The sequence below is a fragment of the Benincasa hispida genome, chromosome 11 (assembly GCF_027475165.1).
Source record: "Benincasa hispida cultivar pf3 chromosome 11, pf3_genome.v1.1, whole genome shotgun sequence".
NCBI classification, from domain to species: domain Eukaryota; kingdom Viridiplantae; phylum Streptophyta; class Magnoliopsida; order Cucurbitales; family Cucurbitaceae; genus Benincasa; species Benincasa hispida.
Genome location: NC_143488.1, coordinates 14,547,063 through 14,567,813, shown reverse-complemented (window position 1 = coordinate 14,567,813; position 20,751 = coordinate 14,547,063). Strand labels below are relative to the sequence as shown.

The 20,751-nt window shown below is 35.3% G+C and overlaps 1 protein-coding gene across 1 annotated transcript; it reads left to right on the top strand.

Moving 5' to 3' along the window:
* The first annotated feature begins 7,273 nt into the window (after positions 1-7,273).
* On the top strand, positions 7,274-8,741 carry LOC150032425 (uncharacterized). The gene is made up of 5 exons (XM_090306900.1): positions 7,274-7,470; positions 7,516-7,783; positions 7,990-8,184; positions 8,271-8,419; positions 8,471-8,741. Exons 1-5 carry the CDS (start codon positions 7,274-7,276, stop codon positions 8,739-8,741), a joined length of 1,080 nt encoding a protein of 359 aa, XP_090163026.1.
* Positions 8,742-20,751: the final 12,010 nt, after the last annotated feature.

The following is a 20,751-nucleotide window of genomic DNA, read 5'->3' as shown; positions in this document are numbered from 1 at the left end:
ATTTGCATCTCTACATCTATTCCCTCTCTTTACATTACGCATGAGTAACTAAACTTCCGAATGGGTTGAGAAGCACTTAGCTAGCATGACCTAAGATCTTCATTTTATGCGATTATCTTGTCTTATGTATGAGTCCATCACCCCTTTAAAGATACTTAAGAGAGAATCTAAAGAAAGAACCTAGACTTGAGAGAGCTAGGTTAGAATCTAAGCTTCAGAAAGTCATATTAGAACCACATAAGCAAGAGATAGAAACTTAGAGATAAGTTCTGTTTGCTAACATGCATGGTGTGCACCCTAGAAATAAGATATGATAGTATGCGATCACCTAATGTATGTGTGTGTCATTCATCATCGCATAGACAAGAATAGAGGCTTAGACATAAGTCTTATAGACATCATCGTATACATCACATGCGTCCTAAAATTAGAAGCTATAGCATTTGCATTGAAAGATAACCTGCTGTTGTATGTGTGTAGCATGATCGCATAACTTAAACGCAATCTTAGAAAGTGTTAGCTAAATCCCTTCTCAACCCATTTCCCGTATATTCATTGTAACTTTCGCTGTTATTGACTCTTTTCTTAATTCTGCCGCATAGGATTTATATTTTAAACAAACATACCAACCAACTTATAGTTTTGATTGTTACCGCAAAGGAATCAGAATTTACTGTCGCATATTGTCTCCATAGTTTCTATGTTCGACCCTGGGCTTACCAGGAAACCTAGTAGGATTTATACTTGAATTTTCCTAGGAAAACTTGCATGTACAACGTATACACCACCATCACAATATACACCATTATTTCATCATATTAACAACACATCAAGTTTTTGGCACCGTTGCCAGGGACTATGGCAATACATATTGTGCTAACGATAACTTTTTGATTTTCTTTGCAGCTTTCCATCTCTGTGCACTGCCTCTCCTTTTGTAAGGGAAGAAGTGAGTGTCGTATGAGCGAAGGACAAGTTCCTGAGCCCGATTACGACCCAGAGATTGAGAGAACTTTTCGAAGAAGAAGAAGATACAACCACCTACATCAACAACAAGAAAGAAATCCCAATACGGCGGAGCAACCGGAAGACAGAGCACCAAACGCAAATAATATTATGGCGAACGACCGCAACAGGCCCATCTGAGACTATACATCGGCCAACCTTTACGATTTCTCACCAGGAATCATGAGGCCAGCCTTAGATGGATCGAGGTTCGAGATGAAGCCGGTGATGCTCTAGATGTTCAACCTGCTAGACAGTTTGGCGGTAGGCGTGGCGAGGATCCGCACACCCACCTCCGGAGTTTTATTGAAATCTTCAATACGTTTGTGTTCCCAAACATCTCCACTGAGGAGGTTCGACTAACGTTGTTCCCATTTTCGCTGTGTGACCAAACACGAAAATTGGCTTATTCTCTCGAACAAGGGGAGATCACATCATGGGAACAAGTAGTGGAAAAGTTCATGAAGAAGTACTTCCCCCCGATAGAAAATGCAAGAAGGAGGAAATTGATTACTAATTTTGAACAAGATATCGACGAATCGCTCAGTGACGCCTGGCGAGGTTTAAGCGACTGGTGCAAGATTGTCCGCACAATGGCTTACTCGATTGTCTCAAAATGGAAATGTTCTATCATGGTTTGAACCCTACATCGTAGACGGCTGCCAGTGCGGCAGCAGCTAGAGGTCTGCTCGACAAGACATACGACGAAGCTAAGAACATACTTGATCGCATTTCGAAGAATCACGAAGACTGGAGAGAAAGCGATCAACGACTAAGAATTAAAGATAGTGACACAAACAATGGGGTCATTGCATCCCTACAAAACCAAATGAATGCGATGATGAATCTAATACAGGGCATCGCAATCAATAGCATGGGAACGCATAAAGGGCAGGTCAACGCAATCGCTCAAACAACCACGAGTTGTGTCACCTATGGAGAAGCACATCTGATTGAAGAATGCTAAAAGAATCCGCGGTTAGTATGTTTCATAAAGAATAACTCTTTCTTTGATACGTACAACCCCGGGTGGAGAAGCCACCCTAATTTCGCGTTGAAAAATCAACAACAAAGTTATCAACCTATGGCGCAAAAAGAAGGCCGCCAGGATTTTTCCCACGAATGAACGGTCAAACGCAAAATCAAGCCAGCAGCTCACAAGCGCCGCCATCTTCTTCCCTGGAAAGCCTATTAAAGCAGTACATAGAAAGAACGAGACGGTGCTCTAGAATCAGGCAACTTCAATCTGCAATCTCGAAATCCAAATAGGACAAATTGCGGGCAAGCTCAAAAGTAGACCGCAAGGAGTGTTGCCGAGCTCAACTAAGCTCCCTCGCAACTCTGAGATGTAGGAAAGGAACAATGCCTAGCAATCTCCTTGCTGAGCGAAAAAACGATAGCGGAAGAAGGGGAAGAGCCCACCATGACCAACCCAAATGAAGTGAAAACCAAGAACCCATTGACATATGATGCAGAAGTACCCGAGAAGATGAGCCTAGAAGTTGCATTCACCTACAAGCCTCTAGAACACGAGACAGAAGAAGTACAACGACCACCATTCCCGTAAATATTGAAAAAGAAACAGATTGATGAAGAAAAAATCGCTACAGTGGTAGTAACGCAAAGGTTAAATACTATGATCCCACAAAAAATGTGGGACCCGGGAAGCTTCACGATACCCTGCTCAATTGGAGGGGTCTACATTGGTCAAGCACTATGCGATCTTGGGGCGAGTATAAATTTAATGCCGCTATCAATTTTCAAACGATTGAATGTGAGAAAACTAACGCCCACGATGGAGACTCTCCTGCTTGCAGACAGATCTCGAGTACACCCCGAGGGAGAATTGAAAGATGTCATGATCTCAATTGACAAATTCATTTTACCGGCAGACTTCATCATTCTGGATCATAAAACGGATGAATATGCACCCATCATATTGGGATGACCATTTCTATCGACTGGTTACGCTCAAATTAATGTACACAAGGGAGAAATCGTGATGAACGTTAATGAGAAAAAGCTCCGGCTTGAGGCAATCAAGATCCCAAAAGATCGAGAAAATAAGAGAAAATCGCCTTGGACGTAAAGAGCCCAGATTGAAAGGAATAAGCGGTCTCTACATTGATATGCGATTCAAATTCATCAGGGACACAATCTTTTTTAAGTATCCTTTTCAGTTCATGAACTCAAATCTACCTTTTTATATCCGTTATCATTTCTATATCATTTTTACTCCTTATCTCTAAAAAAAAAGGAGAAAAATTTTAATAACTCTGTCGTTTATATTCTTTACCCTCTGAATATTTTTTGCAACGATCGTGGTGAATGATTGCGGTGGAGCTACACGATAACTGAAAAACACGGCTAAATCGTTCAACCATCACAATCGAAGAAATCGGCTCGCCGCAAAGAAGGATGCGATCATAAATGATGCGGGCAACAGAGCAAATTTGGGGGTTGTATTTTTCCTTGACTTTGTTTATTCCCGTCTCTAACTTTGATAATTTCATCATTGCATCCTCTTTAGTCGGCACAATCATTAAATATTGATTACTTTAGTAAGTCACCACATTATTTTTCTATGCCAATTACGATTTCAATGATGAAACGTATGCCTCTATTTCTCATCGCATGTACTAGAATCAACTTAATTTTAGGACAGTCAATTCACAAAATATTTCTAAAAGTTAGTGGTCCACCAGCTTTCTTTCAAACTGACTTTTACAAAACCTCCTAAGAGTATCACATGAATTTTTTCAATCTTTCAGCAATGAGGACATTGCTGCGTTTAAATTTTGGGGTGCTGTATTTATTTTCAACATTGCTACTTTTAGGCATCTAAAAAAAAAAAAAAATCATAACGTTGCGATCGGATCCTACTCATAGTTTGATGTCCGCATGAAACCCGTGGGGGCAAGCCAAAATGAAGGTAGGAATCATGATCCACGAATAAATAAAATGATCGTAACTCTACTGCCAAATAGGCATAAGTTTAGACTGAGAAAGAGCGCCTTGCTCGTAGTTGGATGCTCGCATGACACCTGTGGGGGCAAGCCAAAATGAAGGCTAGGCACTCGGATCAGTGCAAGGTCATAGAAAGAATATCTAAACTACGCAAGGATAAAAATCATTTGAAAACATCCTAGTTGAAAAAAGTTTTTTTTGAAATAAATCATGCAATACCCTGGAAACAAGTAAAGTCTTTTTGAAGGATAAACTTGAGGTCCCTAAACTTTAGAAATATTTTAAGAAAAGACCAAGATAAGAATTAAGGAGAATTTAGTTTATAGGATTTGAATAAGACACGAGAAAAAGGAAAAGGTGGCTGACTCTCAGAGAAAATCTTTAGTTTCTGCTTGAGGACAAGCATTGTTTTAAATTTGAGGGTGTGATAACGGGCAGAAGTGCACGCTATTACAATGCAAAGATATAAAACAATATAGGATTGCGACGGTAAAAATATGTAAAATCATGTCCAAAAGAATTAAGTTGAGAACATTGCGATCGCATGCGCCCATCGCATTAAAGCAGCTAATTTACGTATTTTGTGCAGGAAAATGCGTTGGCGCAAGGCAGAATTCAGCGTCCGAGAGAATTAGAAGATTGCGATCGCAAAGCGATGCGATCGTATGCGTTCGCGAAGATCTGTTCAAGAAAGTGGCCGCATAAAGACGGCACATCAAGGTGAAAGCTTAATAAATCATGATGGGACAGAAAGCTGATGACGGTCGAATCCGAATTTAGTTGACAAGCCGTTAATGACATACTATAGCAAGTACACTCAACTTTTCGGTGACAATTAATCGGTGCAGACAGAGAATTAATGATATCCCTCATTGCAATCATTTGAGAGAAAATCTCTTCACCTTGAAGCTCTATAAATATCGAAGGCCACCTTCGTTAAAGTAGTTCTAGTTCAGCAGTTCAGAATTTTGGTGTTCTTTCTCTCCATTTCTATAGATAGTTGTAATCTGTAATTTTTATACTTAGAAGGTGGAGGCGAGCGAAGAGAGAAGACGCTGAAAGATCGTTCCTGGTTAGCTCGAGGGAGTGTCAGGGAGCATTGAGAACGGAGAGAGAGCCGACTCTTGTGAAAGCAAGAACATTCTTTTGGGCAAAGTAGAGAAAAACACAGTGTAAAAGCCTTGGGAAGCAAGACATTGCTACTAGGCTCACTATCCCTATTTTCCATTATTCTGTATTCTGATTTTATTTATAAAATGGAATTTGCATCTCTACATCTGTTCACTCTCTTTACATTACGCATGAGTAACTAAACTTTCGAATGGGTTGAGAAACAGTTAGCTAGCATGACCTAAGATCTTCATTTTATGCGATCATCTTGTCTTATGTATACGTCCATCACCCCTTAGAGATACTTGAGAGAGAGTCTAAAGAAAGAACCTAGACTTGAGAGAGCTAGGTTAGAATCTAGGCTTGAGAAAGTCAGATTAGAACCACATAAGCAAGAGATAGAAACTTAGAGATAAGTTCTGTTTGCTAACATGCATCGTATGCACCCTAGAAATAGGATATGATAGTATGCGATTGCCTAGTGTATGTGTGTGTCATTCATCATCGCATAGACAAGAATATCGGCTTAGACGTAAGTCGTATAGACATCATCGTATACATCGCATGCATCCTAAAATTAGGAGCTATAGCATTTGCATTGAGAGATGACCTCTTGTGTATGTGTGTAACATGATCGCATAACTTGAACGCAATCTTAGAAAGTGTTAGCTAAATCCCTTCTCAACCCGTTCCCTGCATACTCATTGTAACTTTCGCTGTTATTGACTCTTTTCTCAATTCCGCCGCATAGGATTTATATTTTAAACAAACATACCAACCAACTTATAGTTTTGATTGTTACTGCAAAGGAATCAAAATTTACTGTCGCATATTGTCTCCATAGTCCCTGTGTTCGACCCTGGGCTTACCAGGCAACCTAGTAAGATTTATACTTGGATTTTGCTAGGAAAACTTGCATGTACAACACATATACCACCATCGCAATATACACCATTATTTCATCATATTCACAACGCATCAGTACTTACGAGTAATTTGTGAAGGGTCATCGTATTGTTGATTGGTTATATCCAATGGACACAGAAATATACCTGTATTGCAAAGAGCATAGTTGTCGATCTTTAGCGGAGTGCCCGACAGTTAACGAATGGTGGATAATGTAATTAAAGAGTTTGATTAATTATTCACATACTATTGGAGCTTCAAGCTACGATCCATAAGGTCCCCTTGGTAGCTAAAAGGATTTAGTTGAGAATTAGTTTTTGGGTTAATTTAAATTATTCAAATTAATAAGAGGGAATTTAATTATATATGATTTAACTGTCATAATGTATTTCATACATTATAGTTTATTTGGAGGAAATAAATATTTGAATAAGATTCAAAAATATATTCTATGAATGTGATTCATAGTTATTAAATTTAATATAAATATGTTTTATATTAAATGTCATAAAATAGAGAAAAGAACTATAGTGGGTGGATATTTTGGATATTAATTCCTCATTTCTCTCCAACCACCTTAGTGGGTGGTTAAGTGATTTTATGACAAATGGAATAAAAGAATTAATTTATTTTTCTTTTTTTCCTTAACAAACTAATGTTGAATACTACATGATTAAAGTTTTCTATATGATAGAGTGAAGAGAAACGTTATGTATCTTCTTCAATCTTCTTCCTTCTTCAAACTCAAACTCACCCTCCTAACCAAAATAGTTAGAGCCCACGACTCTTAGACTCTCATCCTAAGTATATCGAAGGCTCCTAATAGCTATTTCTTCTGTTTTGGTTCAAGAATTCTTGAAGAGGGTCTTCAAGTTTGTCACTATTTTTGTGCTTGTGATAGTTCGAGGAATTTACACGAAGAAACGTTCTTCAAAGGTAGTATTTCTTGAACTCTTTTTCTTTATAAAATGCATGCTGTAATTTATTTCAGAATGCATATCTTGTATGTTTAATGTAATTTTTTTTTCCAATCAAAATGGAATTTGGACGATCCACTTTCGCTCAAGGATCTCTTTAAAATGAGTTCCTTCATCTTCTTCACAAGGATGTGGCCTTTGATTTTGATGATGAATGCAGGAAAAGCTTTGATGTGTTGAAAAATGCCTTGTCGTGTACTTCGGTTATTCAGGCTCCTCGTTCGGATCTTCCCTTCGAGATCATGTGCGACTCGAGCGCCCATGGGTTAGGTGCTATTTTGGGGTAGGAGATTGATAAGAAACATCACATGATCTACTACGCTTCGAAGACCCTTAACCCAGCTCAGTGCAACTACACCACAATAGAAAATGAGTTTTTAGTTGTTATTTTTGCTCTTGAGAAATTTCGTTCTTATATTGTTGGATCCGAAGTAGTTGCTTTTTCTGATCATGTAGCTTTGCGCTATATGATGTTCAAGAAGCAGTCCAAGCCTAGATTGCTGAGGTAGGTTCTTCTCTTCCAGGATTTTAACCTAAGACTTCATGATAGGAAGGGATGCGAGAATGCTGTCGCCGATCACTTGAGCAGAATTGCAGCTGATGGAGGTTGTCTCAGTTCTAATGGAGACTTCCCTGACCACACAATGATGCAGGCAGGCGATATTTCCATGACTCCTTGGTATGCTGATATTGTGAATTACTTGACCACTGGTGAATTCCCTTATGGAATGAATAAGCATAAACAAGACAAAATAAAAAGTGCATCAAAGTATTATGTCTGGGAGGAGCCTATTCTTTGGAAATTTTGTACTAATCAGGTAGTTAGAAGGTGTGTCCCTAATGACGAGTTCTTTTCTGTTTTAGAATTCTATCATAAGCATGCATGTGGTGGACACTTAAGTCCCAAGAGAACTGCTAAAAAAGTTTTAAATTCAGGTTTATATTGGGACACTTTATTTAGGGATGCATACTTTATTTGTAAGACTTGCGAACGTTGTCAAAAGTCAGGAGGTTTTTCCCATAGGACGAAATGCCACAAGTCCCTATTCTTTACTGTGAGATATTTGATGTATGGGGGATTGAGTTTATGGGAACTTTTCCTTATTCTTGTGGGTTCAAGTGCATTTTATTGGCAGTAGACTATGTTTCCAAATGGGTGGAAGCAAAGGCCATTATTACTGATAATACTAAAGTGGTTGTCGGTTTCTTGAAGATTAACGTTTTATGCAGGTTTGGCTTCCCTAGGCAATCATCAGTGACCAAGGATCACACTTTTTCAATTGAGTCATTGCTTCCTTGTTGAAGAAGTACGGTGTACAACATCGTATTGCCACCCCATACCACCCTCAGACTAATGGGCAGGCAGATGTGTCCAACAGGGAGGTGAAGACTATTTTAGAAAAGGTGGTCAACCCAAGAAGGAAGGATTGGAGGCTTCGACTTGACGACGCTTTGTGAGCTTACAGGATAGCCTTCAAGGCTCCTATTGGGATGTCTCCTTACAGGTTGGTCTATGGAAAAGGTTGCCATCTTCCATTTGAGATCCAACATAAGGCATATTGGGTAGTCAAGAAGTGCAATTGGGATTTAGGGGCAGCTGGGAAGACCAAGTTTTTACAGCTTCAAAAGTTGGAAGAGCTCAGGTTAGAATCTTTTGACAATTCTCTAATCCACAAGCAAAGAGCGAAAGATTTTCATGATAGGATGATTGCATCTAAGGAGTTTCAGATAGGGCAAAAGGTACTTCTATACAACTCGGTTGAAGTTTATGCCTAGAAAACTCCAATCCAAGTGGCTTGGCCCATTTGGCGTTTCTCACGTTTATCCTTATGGTGTAGTAGATATCATTAATCTTGAGATAGGGAAAATTTTAAAAGTAAATGGGCATAGGTTGAAGGTCTTCCATGATGGCAAGTCTTTGAATTTCTTTGACATCGCCTATCAGTTGGACTCACCGATTTACATCTGATAACGAGCCACCACGGTCGAGTAACGGATCATAAAAATTTGCGCTTCCTGGAGGAAATCAGGCTTTAAACTTACTTGCTTTCTTAGATTAGATTTCAATTTGGTAATTTTTCATTTATTGTTGAGCCTAATTTTTTTTTATCATTCTTGGTTGGCCAGAATTTTTGGAGGAAAATAGTTGATTCGAATCTCTTATATCCTTCCTCCGCTCCATTGTTCAGGGAAGTATTCTGATCCCTCGTGCTTTATTTTAATCACATTGGAGACAATGTGTGTTTTAAAAGTTTCGAGGTGGAGTGTTTGGATTTTTAGGCGATTTTTTAGACTGATTTTTTTTCCACATATGTTTGCTTGATTGTGGTTTGTCTTACTATTTTGTTTCTTGAGATGACTAGTTTATGGCGCACTCGTATGAACCATTTTTGTATGAGAATAGGTCAATGAAAAGATTCATAATTTTCATGATGTTTTTGGAAATTCTGCTTAATATTTTTTAATTACATCGCCAAGACCTTTGCATATCTATTTTGACCACGTTCGCTTGCTTAGAATTGAATTATTGGACCATAAGTTTGTTGTCACTCCGAAAGGCCTTGTTGATAGATATTAGTCTTTCAACTGTTCAGTTTAGTAATACATACTTTGAAATGTAGTCAATTCATATCACTGTTTCCTAATATAAAAAAATAAAAAAAAATAAAAAAAATAAAAAAATAAAAATAAAAAAAGAATTTTCATATGTGCATGTATAAGAGTCTACTCCTCTTGTTCTAGGGTATGATTAACCTGGGGCAACCATGACACCTGTGGTTTCTCTCTGAGCTAAAGTATCCCAGAGGAATCAGTAAGCTTAGACACTTTTGAAGGGAAATTGGTTCGTAGTTGGATGACTCGCATGACACCCGTGTGGACAAGCCAAAACAAAAGTCGGTTTCCTTGATTAAGTTTCCCCTTCGTTTTAGTTTATAAAAAAAAATATGCAGTAAGGACGATGGACGATTAGATTTTGATCAATCCAATTTAATGTCATTACCACTTTGAATTTAGGAAAACTAATTCTGGAACCTTCGAGCCAGTATAGGGGGAAAATAAATGGAAGATTCATAAGGCCATTCCGAACTCGCTCTTGTTCAAAATAAATAACTTTGTGCTTGAACGTGCATAACAAATCTTAAAACGAATTTTCAAATCATTCTTGAAATGATAGAATGATTTTGGATTACCTAATCGATTGTGAATTTGATTCTAATTGACTGTTGAGGCTTGAGTAAGGAACATTCTAGTTTGACAAGCTGATTATTTTTGCATGATTGTTTGTTTTACCTTGCTCGAGGACAATCAAGAGCTAAGTTGGGGGTGTTTGATAGTAATGGGAATGTGCTATCTTACTCTACTTAATCTGGGATTGTTAAACTACTTAATATATTTAAATCGATTATTTTGTAAGACTGTACAAATAGATAAATGAAGCGTTCGGGTCAAAAAGTCGTTAAGATGGCCAAGATAGGAGCCAAATTGAACAATCAAAGAAAGAAGGCCAAGAATTGAGATTTTCTGCCCAACTGGAGTGTCGCAACGCTATAAGACAGTAGCTATCCATTCCGTGAAGAACAGGGCAACGTTGCGATGCTACATGTACCATTGCAATGCTACGACTCGAAGCAGATGATCAAAGAACAAAGCAGCATTTCTATGCTACATGTGGCGTTGCAACGCTACGACTTAGAGCAGCGCACGGAAGCAGGACAGCGTCGTAACGCTGTCCTGAGCGTTGCGACGCTACGACAGATTCTATAAATAACTCATCAGTCCGAATCTAGGTTACACACAATCAAATACTCAATTGTCACTTTGTTTTTACTCGGTTTTCTGCCTCTATTTTGACCAGAACTCTAAATCTTCTTCCCCTTTTTGCATTATATTGAATTAGAAGATGATTTATGGCTAAATGGTAAGAACTTAGCTTGGGTTTTGTAGTTTATTTCCATTCCAATTCGTTATTAAAACTGTGTTATTTAATTTTGTGAGACTTGTTTGAATTTTATGAGAATTTATCTTGAGTTTATTATTCAATTGTCTTATATGGGATAATCTGACAAATTAGCTTTGTATGTATAATTGATTGCTTTGATTGGCCCTAATTTGTAATCATTAGGTAGTCATCACCTAGAAACAAGAGTTAAGTAAGTTTGTGAAATTAATTTGAGATTCCAATTAATAAGCATTACTTTCTAACTTAGATAATTCTCGCTCAAATAATTGGTTAGACGATGGAAATCAATTGTTTGACTTAGCTTTGCCTTAGATCTTAATGCCTGTTGATTGATTAATTAGTTGAAGATTCTCGTTTTTCCTTTAATTAACTTGATTTTATGGACAACCGGTTAGGATTTTAAATGAGTAGGCTAAGTTGTAATTTAAATTTCTCACATATCTTTTGAATAGTCTATGATAAAATTGAATAAGAATGAAATAAACTAGAACTATCCAAGATAAGTATTTTGTTCAATTGATATTTTTACACATTCTTTCGCATTGTGCAATTTAATTTTTTCGTGCAATTTTAATTCGCAATTTTCACAATCCCCTCCCCATCCCCCTTGGTTACTTCCTACCGATTTCAATTTTTTAGGAATCCAATTTGGCTCTCTGTGGTTCGACTTCGAACTTAACGCTTGTACTACTAGTTAGTATAAGTAATTTGTTCGGTGCATATAAATATTATTTGTGTAGTACGGGTTTACGAGTGACGGTAAATCCAGCGGCTTACCAACCTCACACTATCTTCTCTTTAATATATGTAATTTTGTCCCAGTCCAAACAAAAATATCTGCAATGGACCCATCAAGGCCAAGCATTTAACACCCTCAACAATGCCTACCATTTCCCCCTCTTTCTTCTCTTACGTTACCATTGTCTCAACAGCTTATTAACTATGATTATCTTTAGAAAAGCGTTATTCCTCCAAGACCAGACTCATTATAGCATCTTAGAATTGCGAAATACACTTTGTACCATTAAGAAAATGATCGCTCAGTCGATTGAGCAACATACATAACGAGTCAAGAATCTTATGGACAAGTAAGCCTCTGCGTTTGTTTCGATGAAAGATGAAGAAACCTTGCTGCACATTCTCAACGGATTGCCCGTTGAATCATTTGCTTCTGTTCACACTACAGTTGAACCCTCCCCAACAGTCATGGCAGCTTTTCAAGCCAAATGGTAATCGAAATGGTGGATGCGACTAGTAAGGTTCATTTATGTGTAACCCTGAAATTTTTGCAAGACATGATTACAACCCATGGGTCAAGAGGTCAAAATCACAGTTCATTTAATACTCATAATGCGGGCTAGGGAACTTCTTCTCACGACCCAACTTTGGGACTTTTTTCAGCAACAAAACCTTAGGCTTAATTATATTATGGAGCAGTCTAATCATTTGTCTTCAAATAGTGGATCCAGTGGCAGTAATCAGTCCAATGATCGTGTGTTTGGTCAAGTTATCCTTAAGTTCGATCATAATGCTCTTGATTGTTTCAATCGCATGAATTTCGCATATCAATGATGGCATCCTCCATCCAATTAGTTGTAATGGCAGTAAAGTATATGTTTAATCAATCCTCCTCTCCAATTCTTCCTTTGGCATCATCGACTAGACACCATTCCATGCAAGTCTTGCATCACACTTTGCATAGTCTTAGTTTTTTCTAATATTACTTATTTATTTTTTACCTCTTCAATTAGTGCATAGCAATGTATGGGACCTTCTCCAATTATTTCGAATGAAGAATATCATTATTATGTCTTTGTTTTTTTAATGATTTCAGCAAATTTACGTGGATTTTGTCGTTATATTATAAATCTGATGTTACTGTTGTTTTGCATAAACTCATTCCTTTTGCTGAAACTCTGTTATCTATTTGCTTATAAAATTTCGTTCTCATGGTGGTGATGTTAGAATTTATGTCCTAAATCTCGTAGTCTGTGTAAATTTATAAACAAATTATTAATAAATATTATAAAATATTTATTTAATAAAGTATTTATTTAATAAAGTATTCTTATTTTATTTTGCATAATTCCAAATCTAATAAAAAAAAGATCCAAGGTTATTTATTGTAACTTGAACAGTATGTAATTGGCATACAACTGGATCGTGTTCGAGGAATAACCTGAAAGGTCTACAGTATATGGATAAGGTTGAATACCTTATCCTAGTAACACTATGGATACAACTCACTTTGTAAATGTTATAACAGTTGTAAGTGTTATAGACGATTTGATCCAAATCGTTCGTGTAAGGACATGCAAGTGGAGGTATCTTATACAATGAGTCTGTGTAAGACCGGACCACGAAATATAATCTCTCTTTATAACACCGATAATTGAAGAGATTTATATTTCAAACGATAACCATGTAACTCGATCTTAATCCTGTGTAAGTTACGAACTCCTATTCATAAGGGTCGTTCTTCGATTTATATGGGTAAGAATGATCTTAGCTGCCGACTCAATATGCCTTCCATCTTGGGAATGATACCGAACGAGGAGCTGAGAACATAGCTTTGCAAAATGAAATTCACTCCTTCCTGACTTTAGGAAAAGTAGACAGATTACTCAAGTGCTGACTCCAGGACTTAAACAATGAGGACTCACTCTCCCACCAGCCCAAGAGAGACTTTGTTTATGTTAGGACCATAAATAGAATTGTTCATTAGAGGATTAGTGGTACTTAAGGTACAAGAGGTAACTACAGAGGTAAAACGGTAATTTGACCCAGTGTAATTACAAACAATTTATGAAAGGTTAACTTACGAAATATAGTTAATTCAATGGACATATAAAATATATTGTAGTTTATAAGAGTGCAACTATGAGTTTTTAGTGAAATGCCCTATAGTTAATTAAGGATGATTAACTTAATTAAAGAGTTTAATTAGTTAATCATAAATCATTGTAGCTTATAACTGTAAGTCCATTAAGTCTCTACACTAGCTCACAAACGATTAAACAAGGGTTTTTAAGTGGAAATTATTTGAAGACTTCAAATTATTGAAAAGGGAATTGGTTATATATGATAAAAAAATAATATAATGATTAATTGCATATGATACAATTAATATACATTATTAATTTTGAATTAGACTCAAAATTAAACTACATAACATGAGATTATAAACATTTGAATAAGATTCAAATATTAAATTAATATAAATTAGATTTATATTAAAACTATAGGTTATAATTGATATGAATGAGATTCGTATTAAAACTACAGATTATGTGAGAAATGCATATTTAGAAGATGGTTGAAATTAATTTAATTAAATATTAGATATTAATTAATTAATTTTAATTCAATTCAATTTAGTTTTAACTCTCCGACATTACATGAGAGTGGGGAAAGGGGAAACATGGGGAGAGGGCAGTTACTATTACCCTCTCCCCATCTGCCTTTAATTTGTAGAATGGTTTGCACTTTGAAGAGCTGGACTTCATATGAATTTTTTGGGTTGCCTTCTCTCTTTCTCATGCTGTCACAATCTCTCCAACCTTCATTCTCAGAGAAAGTGTTCTCTGGATTTTCTTTCCCTTCCGCAAAGGTTCCCACCAATCCCTTTAACCAAAAAGAATAGTAGAGAAGATCTCTTGGTGGTGTCTTGCTCAAGATTTCTTGTTTGTGCTATGCTGTGAAAGACCAATTCCATTGGAGAGGGAAAAGAATTTAAAGACTGATCTTCAAAGGTAACAATGCTTTCCCTTTCAATTACATAATAGTATGTTAATTCCTCTGTTTTATTGTTTTGTGTGAAAATTCATTCAATATGATTAAGGCAAACAACGGTCATACACTTCCAAACAAGAAATTCGATTCTTACAGGGGTGAATTTTGTAATTCAATGGTTTTTTTTTTTTTTTGCTTGACAATAAAGGTATTTTACATAAAAGTCTTGTCCTTACCAATAAAAGTCAAAAAGTGCATGTTTTCGCAATATATTTTACTAATTTACTTTAGTAAAAGAAAGACTTTATATGATATTTTTTTAATCCCAAAATAGCCTAAATTGAGTAAAATGAGCAAACTTGTGTCTTTGAACAACTTTATATAATTTTAACTGGTTTGAACAAAATTCATGAGCTCTGTTTGTCGGATTTTGTACAGAGGTTTTTAGTGATTTTGTTGGAATGAGCAGTGATGCACTCACATCAAAATCCTAATTTTGTCGGATTATGTCCAGTCGTTTAAACTTGTTGGTTTTTCAGTTCACTGCCATTTTGCAATTCCGAAACTACCTAGAAGAGGTTGAAGACATGGATTTTGGGCCTTCTTCACCTATCTTGGCGATTGTTTTTTTTAATAAATAATGAAAAAAATAGGGTTGGAGGGAAACAATTTCTAAGAATAGGTGTTTTAGGAAAGTATTGATAAAACTAGGGTAGTGGAATCGTGTACCGGGTAGAACATTTCCATGTGGCATACTCATGTACCCGGTACACGAGTACCATTTTATCCAGTCAGCTGACCACATCAGCTGGCTGGTTGACCGGTCAAGCGAACTCGTGTACCCGATATACGATTCACTTATATTTTTTTTCTTCTTTTTTTAAAGTTAATTATTAAACTTAATTATATAATTTAATTCCTTCATTATTGCCTATAATTGTTTTTTTAATTGTTAAACTTAATTCCTTCATTATTAAACTTAATTATATATTTAATCTACAATGAAAACATCTTGCACTCATATTAAAAAAAAATACCATGATATTAAAGAATATTTACAATTAGTTCTTTATTTACAATTTGAAAATGATACAATATGGGATTTAAAAATGACCCCCTGGCCCTTACTCCTCATCGGGGTTATCTTCGTGTCCCTCTAAATTAGGTTCACCCCGTTGTCGCTGTCGTCTACGACGAATACGTCTTCGATCAGTGTCAGCAACATTGAGTCATCTTGTTTGTTGAATAATACCTTCTAAATGTTTGCTGACATATTAAACCCAATTCTGGTAAGTTGTTCTGCACTGAATATTGTTGAACATCGCTGATAAAATTATTCTGCACTAAAGATTTATAAATTATATATTTAAATTAGCCCAAAAAAATAAACAAATATAAGATCTAAGATTCAAGATCTACAAACACATACATATAAGATTTCTAAGTTTAAATCAACCCAAACAAATAAAAAAATATAAGATCAGTCCAAAAACGTACATAAAACTAGATCAGTCCAAAAATATACATATATATACAGATAAAAAACATATATAAATTAGATCAGCCCAAAAACATACATAAACTAAATCAGCCAAAAACATACAAATAAAAAAAATATAAGAATTTCATTGATCAGCCTAAAAACATACATATACATACAAATAAAAAACATACATAAACTCGGCCTAAAAACATGCAAAAACATACATATAACTACAGATCAGCCCAAAAACATACATAAACTAAAGAAAGAATTCCAAAAACATACATATATTTCTAAGTTTAAAATATATTGAAAAACAACTAGAGAAAGAAATATACCACATAAACGAGCAAAAATCGGCAGCCAAAAAGGTATAAAAATCGAGCAACACGACCGCTACAATAGAAGATTCGATGAGGATCAAATGGAGGACTGAAAAATCGAGCAAAATCAAAATTTTGAAAGATTTCGGTGAAATGGAGGCATCGGTGAGGAAAATCAACGAGATTTTGGAAAGTAGAAAACAAAATAGAAGAGGAAATCGAAAGAAAAAATCGGTGAAAGGAATAAATCATTCATGCAAAAACAATCCAAACGATTTCGGTGAGGAAGAAGAATTGTCGGTTTTGGTAAGGAAGAAGAATGGGCGTTTCGGTGAGGAAGAAGAAGGGCTGGGCAGAGTTATTAATGCGAGGAAGTCGTGTGCCCGGTACATGACTTAGGGTAATCGTGTACCCGATATCCCTCAGTCAAACCTGCATGACTGCCACGCCAGACTAGGCATGCCAGGTGGCCAGGTACTCATGTACCCAGTACACGATTTAGGGCTTATCGTGTATCGAGTACATAATTACATCTTAATCGTGTACCCCGTACACGATTTAAACACCTATTGTTTGGAATACTTTCCCTCAAACCCCATTTTTGTCATTATTTATTAAAAAAATATTATTTAAAAAAAAATCACATTTGGGGTTTGGTAGAATTTATAATTCAATTTTCTTAATCATGTTTCTTTGTTTCCTATTATTTTCACTATTATCTAGTTATTTTCCATCTTTGTTCATCTTGCATAATTCTTTGAATTTTGAATATTAGATTCTTAATTCTAGATATCTATTTAATTTTTTCATTATTTCTTGTCCTGGTTTGTTGGATCTTGAACATAGGTTCTTGATCATTAGTTTCCTTATTTTTTTTATTGGTTCTACTTATTTCTTTGCTTTTGAGCATCAATACTTGACATCAATCTCGCTTTTATGTTCAAGGCTTGCTTCTTAAATACATGGTATTGCAAACTCTTGGCTATTTGCCTGAGTGAGCCTAACATATTTGTGAGAGAGCGTTACAAATTTGAGCGTAAACACGAGTGATCTTATATCTTTGAGTGGAATATGTGAGGGAGTGATGGTGAAGTCCAATTTTTCTTGATGCTAACATATTTTTATAGGCATGCTCACACAAAGAAGAGCATCAAGAGATGACCATCATGTTGAGCGAAACAAACCTCCATTATTCTTTGGAAGAATTTCAAATCTAGAGGATTTTCTTCTTTGGGAGGAGGAAATTGATTCCATATTGATCACCGCCATTATAGTGGAAAGGGAAAGGTAAAATTTATCGTTTCTACGTTTGAAGAATATGCACTAACATGGCGGAATCTTTTGTTGACAAAAAGGAGAAGTGGAAATCATGCAATACCCTCATGGAAAGAAATCAAGTTTCTCATGGGAAGCATTTTATTCCTAAGGGTTTCCCCAAATTGGAAACTTTAAGACAAGGAACCAAATGTGTGAAAAAGTACTATGAAGTGATGTTGCTATTACTTGATGAGATACCATATATGAGGATGAAGAAGCTACTATGGATTGATTCTACAAAGGACTTCATGAAAAGATTGTTGATATGCTTGCTGATCAAGAAGAAATTCGACATTGTGAGGATTTGGAAGAGATGGTGCATGTTATCATCAAAATAGAAAAGCAGCTCCAAAGAAGATCTTCAAGGTACACTAAATCTAAGCCTAGTTCTAAATGTCAAAAAATTAGTGGTAAAAAGTAATGAAAAGAACCTTTCTAGTGTTGTACCTATGCATGATAATGAAGTTTTTCCTAGGTCATTAAATAGCAAGGAATCATATGACTATAATCTTACTACTGCTATTAAAACACTTATTCCTAGAAAAACATGTAATAGTAGTAGTGGGGTAGAGAAAAAAAATGGTAGTGAATTTGAAACTAGAATACTTCGTGCTAACGTTACTAGTCCATTAAAAGGAAAAGTAATATTTGATCCTACTTTTGTATCATTGCTTCCAAGAGAAGTAAAACTTGATGTGCATGAGTTGGAAAGCAAAAGGCATGAGGTCGAGATAGAAGCAACAAAAAATATATGAAAGAAAAAAGGCATGTGAATAATACTCAGTCTATAGACAAAAATAAGAGAAAAGCAAAAAATGTGAGTTTGGAAATTTATGAGGTTAACAAAAGAGTTTGTTTTATGACAGGTGAACTTCCACCAAGTTTGCCTAATTTATTCTTTGAGTTTTTGAAGGATGTTAATGTTACTGTGTGCGTATTGTATGCCTTAGTTTATTGTTTGTGTACTATACTTTATTTATAGTTTGTATTTATACACCTCGCTGGCTTTAGGACAAGCAGGAGATTGTTAGGATTGATGCCCTAAATTTTGTCATTTCATAGTTTGTAAATTATTTGTACAACGAATTTTTTATTAATAAAATAAAGTGTTATTTCATTTGACATTTAGTCTGCATTAACCCAAAACTAATAAACTAAGATCCAAGATTATTAAATGTAGCTTAAACATGTATGTGGTGACATACAAGTAAATCATGTTTAAGTAATAACTTGAACAGTTTGTAGTAGATGGATAAGACTGGATACTTTATTTTGGTGACATTACGGACAATTACAATTGTTGTAAATTTTTATAAATGATCTGATTCTGATCGTTCATGTGGAGACATGTACATAGAGTTTGTATAAGACTGAACCACAAAATGATTAGTCTCTCTTTATAACGATGTTATAAAGAGAGACTAATCATTTCGTGGTCCGGTCTTATACAAACTTTTTGTACAGGATACCCCACTCACATGTCTCCACATGAACGATTAGGATCAGATCATTTCTAATACTTTACAACAATTGTAATTTCTAATATAAATGCTATATTATATGGTTGCATGCATAGTCAACATGTTCATGCATCATACTATATTATACAAGTTATATTATATGGTTTGTATGATGGATATGTTTTATTTTCATTAGTTTATAATATAAGTGTTATATTGTATAATGAAAATGAAATTGCATTGAGCATGACATTACTTAGTAAATATAATTGTTATATATAATGAATATCATTAGATGTATGATTGTAGGTTTTAATTATTTCATTAATTTATAAGTGTTATAAGTTTAATGATAGAATTAAAATCTAGAATCAAGAGTTGCATGCAAACACAGGTTTTAACTAATTGTAAATGGTTTAAAATTAATTCACCTAGACTTATGCTGAATTATTTTAATATGATTAGAAATAGGTTAATCTTTTATTTTTTCTAATTGAATTAAACTGAAAATAATAAAAAATTAAATTCATAAAATAATTGTCTATAAGGGGCCTTTGTCTAAGGAAGGTTTTGTTTAAGGTTGGGGTATTTAAGCTGGTGGAAACAGAACACCCGTACCTGATAATCGACTTGGAAGTGAATTAGACAAGTATTTTATAAGCATATAATAAATGATTTAGTTTATTAAAGTGTTTAATGAAAAAAATCATATATTGTTAAACTATCCAATCTAAGAGTTATATTGGGCCAATTTAACAATACACTTAGATAAATTGTTAGCTGGATTTATCTAAGTAATAAATCCTAGGTTTAGAACACTTAGTGGGAGGAAAATGATGTATATGATATGTCAACTTCCTTTCACGTTCTCCCTAATAGTTCACACTGTGAGATCTATGCTCGGCCTCGTAGTATAATTTGCTTGTGTCTTTCTAACGAAGGTGTTTGCATAGGTCAATATCAAGGTGAATAGAGAAAATATTTATAGTGAGAGATGAACGTATGTCACCACATCCCACAGCTTCTTTCATCAGTTTGTAGTAAAGTTTCATGTTCAACCTTGTGTCACCATTTGCTTGTGTTCCCCTAAAGAAGACATTTGCATGAAATTTTACTCAAACTATAATAATAGATAGGATTTCTTTAGTTTTGGCACAATCAAATTTTCCCAACGGTTGGCTCATTGGAGCAGAACTCTAGAGTCTAAAATGAAGGGTTACACTTACGAAAAATTGTTAAGCAAGTTAATAATTTCTTGACCGAAAAATGGTGGCTAATCATTATAGGAATAAGAGTTATCTAGTGTAATGATCAGTTTTCGAATGCCTCAATTCAGTGAAGGGATGATTGTTCACCTTACAGTGGCCTTCATCCTAACTCACTGAAGCATCATTGCAAAATTAGATATCACATAGGGTACATTAAAATTTTGCTAAAATTTGATTCTTTTTTAATGGGCAATGCATGTAACTCATATAAATACTTTGTATGGTTTCAACAAACTTTAAAT